The sequence below is a fragment of the Astatotilapia calliptera genome, chromosome 16 (genome assembly GCF_964374335.1).
Source record: "Astatotilapia calliptera chromosome 16, fAstCal68.1, whole genome shotgun sequence".
Classification (NCBI taxonomy): Eukaryota; Metazoa; Chordata; class Actinopteri; order Cichliformes; family Cichlidae; genus Astatotilapia; species Astatotilapia calliptera.
The window spans coordinates 7,222,592-7,239,967 of NC_137437.1; the positions used below are offsets into that span (position 1 = coordinate 7,222,592).

General features: G+C 40.4%; 1 protein-coding gene across 1 annotated transcript; it reads left to right on the forward strand.

The window, feature by feature from the left end:
- Positions 1-5,529: 5,529 nt before the first annotated feature.
- On the forward strand, positions 5,530-7,652 carry LOC113007316 (olfactory receptor 1500-like). The gene has a single exon (XM_026143746.2). The coding sequence runs from the start codon at positions 6,705-6,707 to the stop codon at positions 7,650-7,652; it is 948 nt and encodes a 315-aa protein (XP_025999531.2). The 5' UTR covers positions 5,530-6,704.
- Positions 7,653-17,376: the final 9,724 nt, after the last annotated feature.

A 17,376-nucleotide genomic window follows, 5' to 3' on the forward strand; every position in this document is an offset into this window, starting at 1 on the left:
AATCACCTGTAGCTTATCACCACTCTTGGACCATACTAAAGGCAGCAGCTCAGAGCCTCTCGTCGCTGGAATATTGAATCACCACGTTAGTGAGAATCCCAGCTTGTAGATTAGTAAATTGTGTCACGCATCATTAGTGATTGCTTTCCTTCCTGTCTCCAGATCCCCGGTCCCTTCCTGTTTCCTCGCAATCTGGGGAATTGAGCGTGAGTGAGCTGACAGCGAGAGCAGAGTGTGAGGAGCAGCTAAGACCCCATGTGTTTGGAGCATCCGTCCCTTTCCTCTTCTACCCGTGGACCCGTGGAAGCCCTTCCCCAATATGGAACGCCAGGACTGCCATAATGAATTAATTAAATACACCATTAAATAATTAATTAAATGTGGCAATAATTAATTAAAATTGGAATTAATTAATTAAATAAATAGTTATGACACATGTAATTAATTAATTATTGACACATTTAATTAATTATTTATGTATTTCACATTTTAATTAATTATTGACACATTTAATTAATTAATTATTGACACATTTAATTAATTATTTATGTATTTCACATTTTAATTAATTATTGACACATTTAATTAATTATTGACACATTTAATTAATTATTTAATGATATATTTATTTATTTCATTTTGGCAGTCCTGACGCCTGGCTCTCGTCATGAAATAATTTTATCTGTCAGCCTCACCCATCAAACTCAGGGGGCGGGGTTAACGCGGCCCATGCAGCTTCTCTAACATTTGATTGGTTGCCGTGCAAAGTAAGTCAAAACAGGTCGATCCTAGATAATCGATTGCTTGTGTAGACTTGGGGCAGCCAGTTATCCCAGAATGCAGATCAAATCACAGGCCGTTTTTCTGTCACCAGCTACACTTTTAACAGTGTTTTAGCCGCGAATGTCGCGCCGTATGTCTGGTCAGGTTGTCAACATAGAACATGTTTGCAAAAGTGCTCAGATGTTTTCAGAGATTTCACTAGCTCTGCTAACAGTTAGCATGCAGAGCGCACCGAGGGGGTACATTAACGGTTTGTTTACATATTCCACTCTCCGTGTTCCACATGTTGCATTCGCAGATTCTCATTTTCACCGAACGATCGTCTCTTTCCGCCTGGTCTTGTGTCTCTGTGCTTCTGTAACATAAAGAACGAGCTGACATTTTTCTCACGAAACCAGCGATCAGCTCAGCAGACCCTCAGTTTACCTGCATGCATCCTCCTCCTCATCTGTCAGCTGTTTAACACCTGCTGCTAATTCAAGAAACACGCCTAGTTACCTGGTGATAGTCACAGTTTAACTGCACAAGATAAGTAAATATAGTATTTTCCCCGAGCGCAGAGCTGCTGGAGCTTGTTTCCTTACAGAGCACTTTATAGGCGAACAGCTTCATCAGCGGCTGATGTCCAATCACCAGCACACAGCTTTCAAACCTCAGCTGAGTTTTAGCTCTCAGTGGTTAAACGCTGGACTTCATTCACTCAGGTTCTGTCTGTCGGGTCACGTTTACTTCGCTGTTTTATTTACAACTGAGCAAATCGGTTTGGCTGAGGTTAAAGTTACGTTTCATAACTGCATAGTTTCACAGACGTTTAATGGTTCACTGGCACATGTGTTAGACTGAACTATCATCTAAATATCATCTGTTTTTTAATAGTTATTCAACTGTATTCTAAGCACCAGCTGTCTGTTAGAATGTGATTTTTTTTCTCTCTCTGTTGGCAGAGGTATAAAAATGCGCAGGAAAATCTGACGTGCATGGCAAACTTCACCGACGATATTTAGGGAGGAATAAACACACATCAAACATAAATGAACCATTTGCCTGTCTCCATAATTGAGAGCATTTTCTCTTCTTGTCAACACTCTCTCTCTCTCTCTCTCTCTCTCTTTTTTTTTTTTTTTTTTTTTTTTTGCTTTTTCGGTCATGTTATGTTTACCTGTCAAAGGCTTGTTACAAACTATGAAACACATCGTGCAGACTTCTGGATGTTAGAAGAAAACGAATACTGCTCATGAATGAGACTAAAGGCAGGAAGGTGTCCTTTAAAACTAAACATGTTAATAGGACCTCCCTGTTTATATCATAGTTTATGATATAGCACGTGTATTTCAGTAATAGCCTGCTGAGGCCACTATACGTGCTGGCCTCATATCAAATGTGAAGGCAGACTGAGTCTATGTTTGACGTTTGTTTATATCTAATCTTCCTTTTCAAACATTTAAACAGCAGCGAGTCTGCAGCTGAGGGAATACAAATTCAAATTGTCGGAACAGGTTTGCTCGTTTCTTGGATTCATTTGGTGATTTATTAAATGTATAACTGTGTGGTGGGGCGTGGTCTGCGGTGCCGTGCAGGGAGGGCGGACGCACCTGCACCGCATCCTTAATCACGCCCACCTAGTTAAAAACACGGGGACTGAGGGGTTTGGGGGTGTTGTGGTGTGGTGAGATGTAAATAAAGATGACTCTGAACGTTGCTTCGTGGTCCCGCCGTGTCTTATTCACGCCACAAACTGTTATTCTAATCTGCTGCTGAGTCTCTTACACTTTTCTTTATGCTGTATATTTTCACGTCTCTGGAATAGTTGGCAGTTAGATAGTCAGCTGGGAAACTCTGTGTTAACTCATGGAGCTGAGGATATCGTGGATATGCTGACCTTGCTGCGTGGTGTACAGAGCGAGGTCAGCATGATTAATATTCACAATAAAAATATTAGCCGAACATCATGAAGTCTGTATGTGTTTCATAGTGTCGAACAACCTTTGTACAGTTAAAGCCAGCAGTTACTACATGACGGAAACACCAACGTTATCTCTTTTATGTGTTTATACACAGGTCACGCTGATTACTGAACAAAAACCCAAAGATCAGATGTTAAACAGATTTATTTGCTCTCTCTCCTCCTTAAACATGTTTTTAATGTTAGTTATAATTCAGAATTGGCGACTGAAACACGTAGGACACATAAGAACATCAGGAAATAAAACACCGATAAATATAACCTCAGTAAAAGAAGTCAGCGGGGGTTACTACAGCTGTGTACCGGGGCCTGCGCTTTGTCGGTGGGATTGCTTGCGAGGCGAGCGGGTCTATCCCACGCTTTGCCGTGAGACTGGGACGACATCTCCGAAATCATCGAAACACTTTTGCAAAGAGGCTGTATCTTGACAAACCGACCAGACACATGAAGATTAAACCACTACATTCTCGGCTAAAAAAATATTAAAACGGTATTTGGTAACACACAAACAGGGTTTTTCAAAGCTCAGTTCTGTTAGCTTCCACATGCCGGTTGTGTGCTAGAAACAATGGCCACCAGGCCAAAGCAATGGTTTTGACTCGATCAGCGTTAACCCCGCCCCCTGAGTTTGATGGGTGAGGCTGACAGATAAAATTATTTCATGATGAGAGCCAGGCGTCAGGACTGCCAAAATGAAATAAATAAATATATCATTAAATAATTAATTAAATGTGTCAATAATTAATTAAATGTGTCAATAATTAATTAAAATGTGAAATACATAAATAATTAATTAAATATGTCAATAATTAATTAATTAAATGTGTCAATAATTAATTAAAACGTGAAATACATAAATAATTAATTAAATGTGTCAATAATTAATTAATTACATATATCATAACTATTTATTTAATTAATTAATTCCAATTTTAATTAATTATTGCCACATTTAATTAATTATTTAATGGTGTATTTAATTAATTCATTATGGCAGTCCTGGCGTTCCATACCCCAATCCCTCACTTTTGTAAATAGCACCTGGTGTGTAATAAAACGAAAAGACTGAACGCAACCCGCTGCCTGCGCTTGAGTCCAACCCGCTAGCCTTGACACAAAGCTGGAGTTATTCTGTGTCTTTACGCTGCACAGCTGCCTCTTCTTCTCTCATTCTCTCCCCCTCCCTCTCCTGTTTCTACTTCAGTCATTAAACTGATCAATGATCAGCTGATCGGCTTTTCTCTCTTGTTTGTTTATCGCTCACTTTGTGCCAGAAAGAGGAAACCAGCAGATGTTGCGCTAAACAACAGCAGCACATTTAAGCTTGATCAGCTGTTGTTAGAATTTATTTAATATTAATTTCTAGTATCAGCTGATGTTTGCTGGAGCCACAGCTGTAAAAGCTGCTGGTCATGATATTGGTTTGGTTATCTGATGAGAGGGAAACATGAAGATGAAACCAAAAGATGTCTTTACTGAATCATCAGACCTGAACAGATGATGGAGAAACAGGTTTACCTTTTAGGTGACATGAATGAGTTGAAGGGAAGTTATGAACTGTTTCTGAGAGACAAATAACACCAGGATCCTTTTTTTACGTAGCTGACAGCTGGTAACTGTGCAGGGGTGGGTCTAGCAAAGTTTTGCCAGGGATGCCAGGTAGGGCATTAACAGGGAAAGGGGGGCACAAAGAAATACTTTTCTTTCTTATTCTCATTTAAAATGTCTAGCTTTTATTAAATAATTATCTGAATCTTACAACCAAAGTTTTTATCTGATGTAAAATGTATAGAAATTACACATATACCAACAAGACTGTACATCACTGTCACAACAGCATTTGTTTTCATTCAAAGGCTTAATGGCTTTTCTTATAATACCTGGTGGGCCGGTCTCTAGTCAAAATGCCCAGTCCGATTCTTTTGTCCCAGTCCAGCAGTGCACTGCAGACATGCAGTGAATTGATCTGAGAAGGTGCATTAAAAAATAAATGGCCGGGCCAGTGGTGCACGTCGCAAATTAGTTCGCATAGACACATTAGTTGTGCTGCTCCTTAATGACAGAAACTTAGCTAACAACCCAAACTACGAGATTCAACTTGTAATTGGCTAAAAATAACTTAGCCTACCGGTGAGAGGGACGTTGCTAGCTGGCAGTTTTTGTCAAGCGATGTTGAAATTTCCAACACTTCAAATGCTTCAGGAGCTGTCTGCTCAGCGCAGCATCAGCACCGTGGAAATACACGGATAAATTTGTAGACTTGAGACAGAATTGCGTTTTTGGGACTTTCAGGTGTATGGACCAATGTTAGCACCAATGAGCAGCTGGATATTTCTCCCATTAACTGCCTGGACAAAGTGGACATCGAAATGCAGCTGATTGAACTGACAAGCTCGACTCTGTGGGGGTCAAAGTTTGCAGAACTACAGACGCAGCTGGAATCCACAGCTGTGCGTGTTCATGGAGCTTGCATTTCCACCTACTGGACATCACGACCTGACAAATTTAACTGTCTTAAGAACATTGCAGAGGCCTTATTGACAGTATTTGGCTCTACACTGTGTGTGAGCAGATTTTCTCTCACATGAGTGTCCTTAGGTAGCAGTCTGAACGCCGGACACTCGGAGACCTGTGTCTCTGAGTGGGAGAACAGAGATCACATTAACATGTGTATCTCTGTATTAACAAACATGCCATATTGGCCCAGTTTATTTTTCTTATCATTGTTGTGAGGAGACCATAAATAGCATTTGCATTTTCCGTTGTACAGTTCATTTGCTGTTATAGAGTTCTTGTTATGAATAAAAAGTGTCATTTTTTGTTTCAAAAGAGCTGATAACTATTCGCTGATAGCTGCCAACATCTGCAAACAAATATAATTCGATAAAGTATAGAGCGTTATTAAATTTATTGCTAACGCAATTATATGGCACATTGACCTCTGAGGAAATATTAGTTTTTAATTTTTAATGGCACTCATTATCAAACAGATTGCATACCCCTGGTTTAGACTTTCCATCATGCACCCATAAATAGTAAAACTTTCAATAACAATTTCAAAGTATGATGAAAGTGTAAGGATTGCCATAAAACTTCAATACAAATCAAAACCCACACACTGTTTGTGCACAAGAACACTAAAGAACATTTGAAAGTTCAACCAGAGGAAAAAAATGTTGAACCTTGAGGGACTCCCTTCATCCAGAACATGTTCAGGTTAGGAAATGGGCAGAAAACATTTCTGCAAACCCTTCACATTCTGGACATAAACTCTTCAAACTGCTGTCTTCAGGAAGGTGCTACAGAGCACTGTTTACAAAAACCGGATGCTACAGAGAGAGTTTCTTCCCCCAGGCTGTCACACTGATGAACATAATCAAATAACCCACAGTTATATTGTTCTGGACATATGCACATTGTTGCACTTAGTTTGTATAAGAATTTCTGTCCTTGGGCTAATGATACAGGGCACACAAAACTGAACAGTTTTTACACAAAGGACATCACCAACATGTATACTACTATGAAGTCACCTAATCAATGATTTGAGAACAACATTTATTTTATGTTTAAAGCACATTTTTGCACCTTGAAATTACTGTGTGAGAGAGAATTGTTCTTATTGACTTTATTCATTTTTATTTTTTGCTCTTCATTGTTTACACATCTAATCTGGTATTACTTTTTTTTTTTTTTAATGAGGAGAGATAGTGTTGCCATCCTGAATGTTCACATTGAACAGAAAAGAAGGATTAATTGTACATTCCCAAAGCATCAATTATAAAAGGCAGAACAATGGTGTTTCAGAACTCTCCCTCCCTTGAGGATAAGGCAAAATAATAAAAACCTGCCACATACTCATATGACTGTGTGAAGTCTTTGTCTTGTTTTTGGTTTTCCATTCATACTTGTTATGTAATTAGTTTTATGAGCAAATGTTTTGTCTTTGAAAACAATAATGGATAAAGAGTTAAATGTTACCTTTCTAACTCTGGACTGGTACACGGAAATTAACAAGTACAGATATATTTTCTTTTTTATTATGTTTACACTATATATTCTAATAATCTGCACTAATTCTACTATTGTGTATTTAATCTGGATTCATAAAAACCTCCATGAGCCTATGTACATTTTCATTGCTGCTTTGCTACTTAACTCTGTTCTTTACAGCACAACTATTTACCCAAAACTTTTGATTGACGTTTTATCTGATAAACAAGTCACAACATATTCAGCCTGTCTCTTTCAGTTTTTTATGTTTTACACTCTAGGTGGTTCAGAATTTTTTCTCCTGGCTGCCATGGCCTATGACAGATATGTGGCTATATGTAAACCTCTACAATATCATATTATCATGAGAAAAACCACTGTGAGCATTTCCCTGATCATAGCTTGGCTTGTACCTGCTTGTCATATTGCTGTCCTAGCAATAGCGAGTGCTGAAGCTAAACTGTGTGACTCTAATATAAAAGGAATATTTTGTAATAATGCAGTTTACTCTCTTCAGTGTCAAAGATCAAGATTAATTATCATCTTTGGTGTGATTGCATTACTAGATCTTGTAATACTTCCTATGCTCTTCATAGTTTTCACATACACAACAATTTTCATTGTTTCTTGTCAAAGTTGTAAAGAAATTAGGAAGAAAGCTGCAGAGACTTGTTTACCCCATCTCTTAGTTTTAATTAGTGCCTGTTTGTTTTTTGTGTATGATGTAAGCATAGCTCGGGTGGAAGCAGATTTTCCAAAAACTGCACGCATAATAATGACATTACAAATAGTGCTCTATCACCCTTTGTTTAATCCATTTGTATATGGGCTCAAAATGAAGGAAATTTCAAAACACCTAAAAGGGCTGCTTTGTCAGGGCAAAATAACTTCTTGTATTAAAACTGGATCTTAAGTACAGTCATTTTTTCTATAATGAGTTTTACACCATCATTGTATCTGTGGAAAGAAATATAAAATGGAAAATAAATCACTTTCATTAATTTATTTACCAAACTGTCACCATGTTTTGAAGAGATGACATTTGTATTATTTATTTTGCGGTTTAAATATTACTAGTAATATTAACATTCATAGTACTGATGATACATAATATAAACATGGAATAACTGTTCCTACAGGTACCTTAATTCCAAAAGAGGAATTAGTCTTTCCATTTTGATATAATAACCTCTGTTACTTTTGATTAATGTTCTCATAGCTCTCTTTTGCACCTGTCGATTTACATTTGTATTTTTCTGACTTTTTAGTTTTCCACTTGTTATGCTCAGTAAGAGAATGAGAATTACATTTTCAGACCTGAAGAGTTCTAATAACATGAAAGCTACGATCTTTAGATAGAGGAATTAATGAAAAAGTTGCCCTTTTCTTAATATACTGTAGACACCAACTGTGCTTTAGGTACAGCTAACTGAAAAAAATCCCCTGTATAATCCACATTGTTATTGTCGAATTTCTTTCATTTATTAATTCAAGAAATAAATATATAATGGGTGAATAATGATAAAGCACAGAAATGTAGAAATTTTAATTTAGCTTTACATTAGATGTATTCTGTTAATTCAGCTATCATTTATTTGTATTTAGTTAAAGTTCCATGTACCCGGGTTGTTTTGATTTTTTATTTTGACTATTTATCTCTTTCATTGGTTCATTTATTACTCTGTATGTGCCATGATATCTGAGTGGCATGTATATAAAAGTAGCATAAGAAGTAAGGAAATGTGTGTTTTGTCGGTTTTGCTTTTTGGCAATGAATCTTATACTGCTGGAAAGCCTGTTTATTTCTCCTTACATAATGTCACATTTGTAAGGAAAAACACATTTGTTGTTAAACAGCAGAGTTGAGTGTGTGTGTGTGATGTGTTCAGAGATAGACTGGTGATCTGGCATACTGGGCATTAGCCCAGCAGACCGACCGGTATAATTATTGTTCTTTGTCGATACAATTATCCAGGTCGGCCTGAAGGGCTGGTGCTCACCATCACAGCAACCCATTCTTCATTTTCATTACTGACACTGGATTCCTCAATCAAATCTCAGTCAGCCCTGTCTTACTTTTGTGCTCATGCACCTTGTAGAAGAGTTTAGTGTCGAATAAGTGTTTGATAACGATGGACAAACAAAAGTGAAACAGTTGAGGTGAAAAAGTAGAGAGGAAAAAAATACTGTCATTGAAACTACAAATAGATGCAGCAAAATGTGTCAAATTTACTTACATGTTAGTTAGTGCTCTTCAAAACTGAAAATTTTGGTATCGATCCGACACCCATTAAATTAAGGGTAATACTTCCTATTCTAATACTTTTAATGTGAGCTTATGCAGAGCAGATCAGTGTGTCATGATTTATGACCTGAATCATCATGAATTTGCCAAATTCGGAACACATTTTAATGACCACCAAAATATACCTGTGGTGTGAATGAGACACGGCAAGTCCACGGCTCAAGGTTTTGAGCCATTTTATTTATCACAGCTGCAGCTCACCAGCTACCAGCCGGACATACATCACACCACAATCAAAAACACAACCCTATTTCCCCATGTTTAACTCGGTGGGTGTGATTGCAGATGCCGCGCAGGTGTGTCCACCCTCTCCGCATGGCACCGCAAGCCACGCCCCAAGACATACCCCATCTCCATCGGGCGATGGCGGTATGTGGTGGTGGTTTGGTTTGCGATTGAAGTGGGGAGGCACCTGCAGTGGCGGCGCAGCTGGTCCGAAGGTTGACCATGTTGAACGCAAACACGGGCCTGCAGGCACGTTCGTGAGCCCCTGCTCACAGGTGGCTCGGCCGGCATCCGAACAGGAACAGCTGGCACCTCGACCTCGGGCTCAAGTCAAGCAGGCTCCCCTGGCATGGGGACCTCCACCTCTCCCGGCTGGAGCAGCTCTTCACGCAGCGGCTCCTCCACCACCAGCAGGCATGGACCCTCTCGCACCTCATCCACATCTAGCAAGAGCAGCTCCTCCATCACTCCCGACTGAAGCAGTCCTTCACCCGGCTGCTTCCCCTCCTCTGGCAGGCGTGAACTTCCGCACGCCTCGACCACTGACCCTGGCTGCTGAGGTGGCCCACATGGCTCCACCACTGCTTCCCCACCGGATACACCGGTGGGCATTGCGGTGGCAGTGTTGACCAGGCCCAGAGCAGAGTTGCCAGATTCGCAATGCTCTCCAGGTGACGCTCAGTCTGGTACCGCAGCTCTTCCTGCTGGCGGCACACCTCCTCTGACTGCTCCCGCTGGACACCATCTGGACAAGCTCCGCCCTTTCCTGGCTCCGGCGTGGACCCGCCATGCCACCTCCTTGGTTTCGGCACCAGTGTGGTGTGAATGACACATGGCAAGTCCACAGAACAAGGTTGCGGGCCATCTTTATTAGTTTGGCTGCTTCAATTCAATTCAATTCGATTTTATTTATATAGTGCTAAATCACCACAACTGTCACCTCAAAGTGCTTCATATTGTACAGTAGATTGTACAATAATAGATACAGAGAAAATCCCAACAATTATATAACCCCCTATGAGCAAGCACTTTGGTGACTGTGAAAAGGAAAAACTCCCTTTTAACAGTAAGAAACCTCGGGCAGAACCAGGCTCAGGGAGGGGCGGCCATCTACTGCGACCGGTTGGGGTGAGAGAAGTAAAACAGCATAAAGACCTGCTGTGGAAGAGAGACAGAGATTAATAACAGATATGATTCAATGCAGAGGTATATTAACACATAGTGAGTGAGAAAGGTGACTGGAAAGGAAAAACTCAATGCATCATGGGAATCCCCCAGCAGCCTACGTCTATTGCAGCATAACTAAGGGAGGATTCAGGGTCGCCTGGTCCAGCCCTAACTATATGCTTTACAAAAAAGGAAAGTTTTAAGCCTAATCTTAAAAGTAGGATAGTGTCTGTCTCTTGAATCCAAACTGGAAGCTGGTTCCACAGAAGACGGGCCTGAAAACTGAAGGCTCTCCCTCCCATTCTACTTTTAAATACTCTAGGAACAACAAGTAGGCCTGCAGTGCGAGAGCGAAGTGTTCTAAGAGGGTGATATGGTACTACAAGGTCATTAAGATAAGATGGGGCCTGATTATTTAAGACCTTGTAGGTGAGGAGCAGGATTTTGTATTCAATTCTGGATTTAAAAGGAAGCCAATGAAGGGAAGCCAATACAGGAGAAATATGCTCTCTCTTTCTATTCCCGTCAGTACTCTTGCTACAGCGTTAACTGAAAATTAACTGAAGGCTTTTTAAGGGAGTTTTTTGGACATCCTGATAATAATGAATTACAGTAGTCCAGCCTGGAAGTAATAAATGCATGAACTAGTTTTTCAGCATGACTCTGAGACAGGATATTTCTAATTTTAGAGATGTTGTGCAAATGGAAGAAAGCAGTCTTACATATTTTTTTAATATGTGTCGATTATTAGAGATAGGTTGATCATATTTAAGACTGAAGCATTAATTAATGGCAGGACTTCTTTGAGCAGTTTTGTAGAAATGGGGTCTAAAAGACACATTGATGGTTTGGAGGAAATAATTATTGAAGTTAAATCAGAAAGATCAATTGGAGAAAAAGAGTCTAAATGAATATCAATGGTACTGAAAGTAGCTCTAGATAATTGTCATGGCACTGGGTCATGTGACCCAGTATGTGGGTTTTTAATGTATCATTTTGTATTCATTGGTGTTCTAGTTTCAGTTTGGCTCATCTAGTTAATTTCCAGGTTGCTGTTTAGTCCTTCTTTTTTTAAATTCCTTTTGTCTTCTCCCCCTGTACTCAATCTCCCTGGTTCATGCGCCTATCTGTTATGTGTCATGTCTGTATGGCTCTTGTTGTCAAGTTTCTTTCATGTCTATGTCTCTGCGTTTCCTGTTTTATTTTGAAAGAGTCTGGTGTTCTTTGTTCACTGCATTTAGTTTTACTCTCCCCTGTGTTGTCATCAGTGTTGGGTAAGTTACTTTAAATTAGTAACTTCAAAGTAACTAGATACTAGGGAAAGTAACTTTGGTTTTACTCAGAATTCTCTTGTTAATGTATTGCTTCCCTAACTGGATACCCAGCAAGATTGCCAGTCTTCTAGCTTACTTATATGTTAGCACTATCCTGCCACAAGTGCACTGTGCTACCTACCAACAGAAAGGAAAAAATAATGTGCATATTTCCAAAAGAGAAATCCCAAGCCTGGACGGTCGTCGACTGACGCCATGATTCTAACTTACGTCACAGCGTCACGTGCGCTTTTTACATCCAACACGAAAACTGCAGCCATGGTGTTTTCTGCCTTCCTAGTAGGAAGATGAGCTGCATACAGGGCAGGACTGGGACAAAAAAAAAATCAGCCCAGGCATTTTGACTAGAGATGATAGGAAAAACCATAAAGCCTTTGAATGAAAGCAAACACTGTTGTGACAGTGATGTACACTGTCTTGTTGGTATATATGTATCATTCTATCAATCGTTTGTTGTAAGATTCAGATAATTATTTGTTAAAAGCTAGACATTTTAAATGAGAATAAGAAAGAAAAGTATTACTTTGTTCCCCCTCTTTCCCTGTTAATGCCCTACCTGGCCTCCCTGGCAAAACTTTGCTAGACCCGCCCCTGCACAGTTACCAGCTGTCAGCTACGTAAAAAAAAGGATCCTGGTGTTATTTGTCTCTCAGAAACAGTTAATAACTTCCCTTCAACTCATTCATGTCACCTAAAAGGTAAACCTGTTTCTCTATCACCTGTTCAACTCTGATGATTCAGTAAGGACATCTTCTGGTTTCATCTTCATGTTTCCCTCTCACCAGATAACCAAACCGATATCATGACCAGCAGCTTTTACAGCTGTGGCTCCAGCAAACATCAGCTGATACTAGAAATTAATATTAAATAAATTCTAACAACAGCTGATCAAGCTTAAACGTGCTGCTGTTGTTTAGCGCAACATCCGCTGGTTTCCTCTTTCTGGCGCAAAGTGGGCAATAAACAAGCACGAGAGAAAAGCCGATCAGCTGATCACTGATTAGTTTCATGACTGAAGTAGAAACAGTAGAGGGAGGGGAGAGAATGAGAGAAGAAGAGACAGCTGTGCAGCGTAAAGACGCAGAATAACTCCAGCTTTGTGTCTTTTTTTTCTTTGTAGCTAAAGTATGGGACAAACGGCGATCCTTTTCACCTCAATACAAACTGCGTAATATTTCCTCTGAATACGAGACCATTCCGGTTTTTACAGGACAATTGGCAACTCTAATAACTAACCTTATGAACAAAATAAAGTTCAATATCAGTAACATCATAGCACCCCCCCCAAGCAGTATATAAAGTCTGTCATGCTAGCTAGTATGCAGTACGAGTTATTGAAACTGACTGTAAAAAGTCAGCACAATGAAAATAAAGTACGCCTAAACTTATATCTGACACAGACAGACTGCAGGTCATGTGTCTCTACTTCCCCTCATCACCTCATGAGTGTATTTAATCCTCAATCTTGCTGAGTTCTATGTCACGTCGTCTGTGTTATCTCCCCTACCCTTTGTTATGGTTTCCCAGTCAAGTCATAGTAAGTCATAGTTTGTATGTTGTTTAGTCATAGTATAAAATCACAGTAAGAGTAATAGTTTCCCAGTCTATGTTCAGGTTTTCCCTCAGTTGCTTTGTTGTTTTTTTCCCGTGAGTTTTCAGCTGTAAGTAAAGACTCGCCTTGGTTAAGTCCAGTTTAGTCTCCTCGCCTCTGTCTGCTCTTGGGTCCTCTACTCACTCCACACGGTCTGCCCCAGCAGTCTGTAACAGATAATATTACATCTGTGGGATGATTATTGGTAATTTTTTCTCTAATGATTAAATTTTTTTTTGTAAAGAAATTCATGAAGTCATTACTAGTTAACGTTAAAGGGATGGTTGGTGTAATGTTTGCATACCTCAAACATTAATGATGACACCTTCAGTATTTCTCAGTTCCATTCTTTAATTCTCAGGCTTGCAGCGGCAACACAGTCTGCAGTGCTAACTTGTTCATCTAACATTTTTCGTTCTCTCTTTTCTATATTCTCCTTCCGCGTTACAATCGACCTTTCAAAATAAAATCTCTATAAACATCACAATAACCTCCTTTCTTCTTTTTTTTTTTTAAACAAACTTAGGCACTCAGCAAGGTGAATTATTAATCTGAACCTATGACAAACAAACCTGATAAAATCACTGAACATTATCATTACTTAAGTTTCTCCACACCTAAACATCAATTTGAACAGTACTGCATTTGCGCAGATCTCTGACTAAACACTATAAACATTCAACACTAGAATACAGGTTACAGTGTTAGATTCAGGAACATCAAACATGTTCACACAGCGTACCCTTTAACTGGTCACTCAGATATTCAAGTCTTAGATCTGATGTAATCAGACAGACGCATAGGTACGCGTCTGTTGGATTTGACTGGGTATCTGGGCTTGTCTGTTAAGGCGGGGTCGGCATGCCGTCCAGGTGGGGCATTTTCAAGTCCATGTCTGATTTTCTTGAAGAATGATGCATTCCTGACAATCGAGTGTTCATCCCTTGTAGCTGTAATTTCAGAACCTTAACCTTGGTCACTGTGTAGGGTTTTGTATTGTATGGTGTGGATAATTTGTTGTGCTTGGGTTGGCGATGCAGCACTGTGTCACCCAGACTTAGTGAGTGTGGTCTGGCACGACGGATTGCATCTGCGATCACCTTCATCTTGATCTTTGCACTATCAACCCTTGCTCTCACTTCAGCATCTGAACACTTCCGTGGAGTGATGTTAAAGAAAGGGAGCTTGGTGTATAGCTGGCGTTGGAACAGTATTTCAGCTGGTGAGCTCGCCGTTGTGCTATGAGGTGTAGATCTGTACTCACGAAGAAAGATGTTCAGTTGCTGTTTCCATGGTGTGCCCTGTCTCTCGGCAACTCTCAGTGCTTTGCCTAGGGTTCTCATAAATCTCTCAGCTATAGCATTCGCCTGAGGCCAACAAGGTGTGATTTTGCGATGATGAAATCTTAGGTAGTCTGCAAACTGTAAGAAAGCCTCACTGTTGAAAGGAGGACCATTGTCAGTTTTACTGTCCTTGGGATTCCAAAATGGAGAACATTTTGTCAATGACTGGGATAACAGAAGATGCTGATGTTGAGCGTACACTTTCAACGACTGGATAGCAAGAATACTCGTCTGTGATAACGAGCAGGTATTCCCCCGTAGGGAGCGGTCCATAAAAATCTGCACGGACACTGTGCCAGGATGTTGCGGGTAATGGTGACATCTGCAGAGGGTCGGTGTGTGTAACAGGTGTGCTAGCTTGGCATGGCAGACAGTTTTGAACTGCAGATTCTGCTTTCCGATCGATCTCTGGGAACCATACTTTGGTAGTAGCGCTTTGGTCTTGACGATACCCTGGTGCCCTTCGTGTGCCAGTTGTAATGCTCTTTCTTGTAGGACCGTTGGAATAACTATCCTCGTACCTCTGAGTATAAAGTCAGATGAGTCAGCTACTGTTAGTTCACTTTGAACATGTTTGAATGATTTCAAAATGTCAGCATGCTGGGATTTATCTGTTAGATGCCACGTGTTGTTCCTGATGGGACCGATGACTTCCTGCAGAACCTGGTCTTTGTCTCTGTTTTTATCTTGTGAAGGGTCATGGCTTTTTGGGTGGAGTGATAAGAGAAGAAATTAACATACTCTTCTTCAACCTTACATGCATGAGCACTTTCATTCTGTGTTGGCACTGGATGACGTGACATAAAGTCAGCTGGATTATCAGCACCTTTTCTGTATTCCACTCTGAAATTGTATGGCTGAAGTCTCAGTCCCCATCTTTCGAATCTGGCAGGTGGTTTTGATCTTGGGTTATTCCAGATGATTTTGAGTGCCTTGTGATCAGTCACCAGTGTGAATGGATGTCCATAGACATACAAATGGAAATGTTCGCAACTCCACACAATGGCGAGTGCTTCTTTCTCATTTGCGATTATCTCCTTTCCACATCACTCAGTGCTCTGCTTGCATATGTAATAATGTGCTTAATCCCCTTTTCATCTTTTTGACAGAGAATGGCGCCCAGTCCTACTGGACTAGCATCAACAATCAAGTTCAGTCTGTCTGCTGGGATAGAAGTAGGACATCGTCGTGTCGCTATTGAGACTGACCTTGAGTGCCTGCAACGCAGTTTCTTGGTCCTGACCCCATGTCCAAGGGGTGTCCTTGTGTGCGAGCCAGCGCAGTGGCTCAGAGATTGATGAGAAGTCCCTGATGAACCTCGAGCAGTAATTGGCCATGCCAAGGAGACTTTTGATGTCAGCAGGTGTTTTTGGGTTGGGAGCGTGTTGAACTGCTGCAACCTTTTTAGGATCTGCTGAAATGCCACCTGCAGAGGAGATGAAACCAAAAAACTCAAGTTTTGTTTTATTAAATTCACACTTCTCTCAATTCAGAGTAAGACCCGACTCTGATAGTCACTTAAAGAGAGCTGTAAGATTGTTGTCATCGTCAGCCTGGTCCCTGCCGAAGACTATAATGTCATCACTGAGATTTTTGACTCCGTTTAGTCCTTGCAGTGTCTGATGAATAGCATTTTGGAACACTTCAATTGCAGAAGAAACTCCGAAGCTCAGTCTTTTATACCTCCGAAGTCCCAGATGAGTAGTGAACGTTGTAATGTAGCGGCTGTCAGGGTGTAGTTCAAGTTGGTTGTATCCTGCCCTGAGATCAAGTTTTGAGAACACGGTAGATCCAGACGTAGATGAGTGGTATGGGCAAATCTTGATGTCTGTAGAAGTTAACGTAGGACGTGGTGTCAGTTTGTTGTAGGTGGCTTCAGTTAAGCAGTTAGCAGTGGCCCCAGAATCGATTAGCACCGGTATCTGGGTGCCCATTACTCTGACTTCAGTGTGTTTAGGATGTTTAGGATGTTGAGCTGTGTTCACCACATATACATAAGCGTCATCATTGCTGGATGTGTGACCTGTCTCCACATGTGTAGCGCTATCAGTTACTTGATGAACAGTTTGCGGTGGCAGGTTTTTCTTATACTTCTTTCCACAGTGTGTCTCTTTTCTCTTTGAGCGACATTGCGTTGCAAAATGATTGAATTTGCCACAAGAATTACAGATTTTGTCTTTCACTGGGCAGTCTTGCTCATTAGGATATCTGCCTCCACAGTTTCGACAGCAGTTATTTGGCTGCCATGAGGGTGTCCATTTGTTTCTAGCCATGGTATCACGTCCTGTTTTGTGCTGTACTTTATTAACTGCAGCTGTCTTGTCAGCTTCCATCCCTGTAGCTTGCAATTCAGACAACTCACATGCACGGTCATGATTTAATCGATCATCCAACGTTAAATCAGGTTCTCTGAGTGCTTTTCTACGAAGCTGTGATGATGTACAGCTTTGGATAATTTGTGTTTTAATCTCTGCAGTCATGTTTGCAAACTCACAGTTTTTGGCTAAAATCCTAAACCTGGTGTGATAGTTGTACAACGTTTCACCTGACTCCTGCACCACTTTCCTGAACAGATAAATCTGATACTGCACGTATTTCTTAGGCGCAAAGAATGCTGACAGTTTCTGTTTTGTATCTGCGTACTTGTCGCCATCTGTTGCTAACGTGTTGTA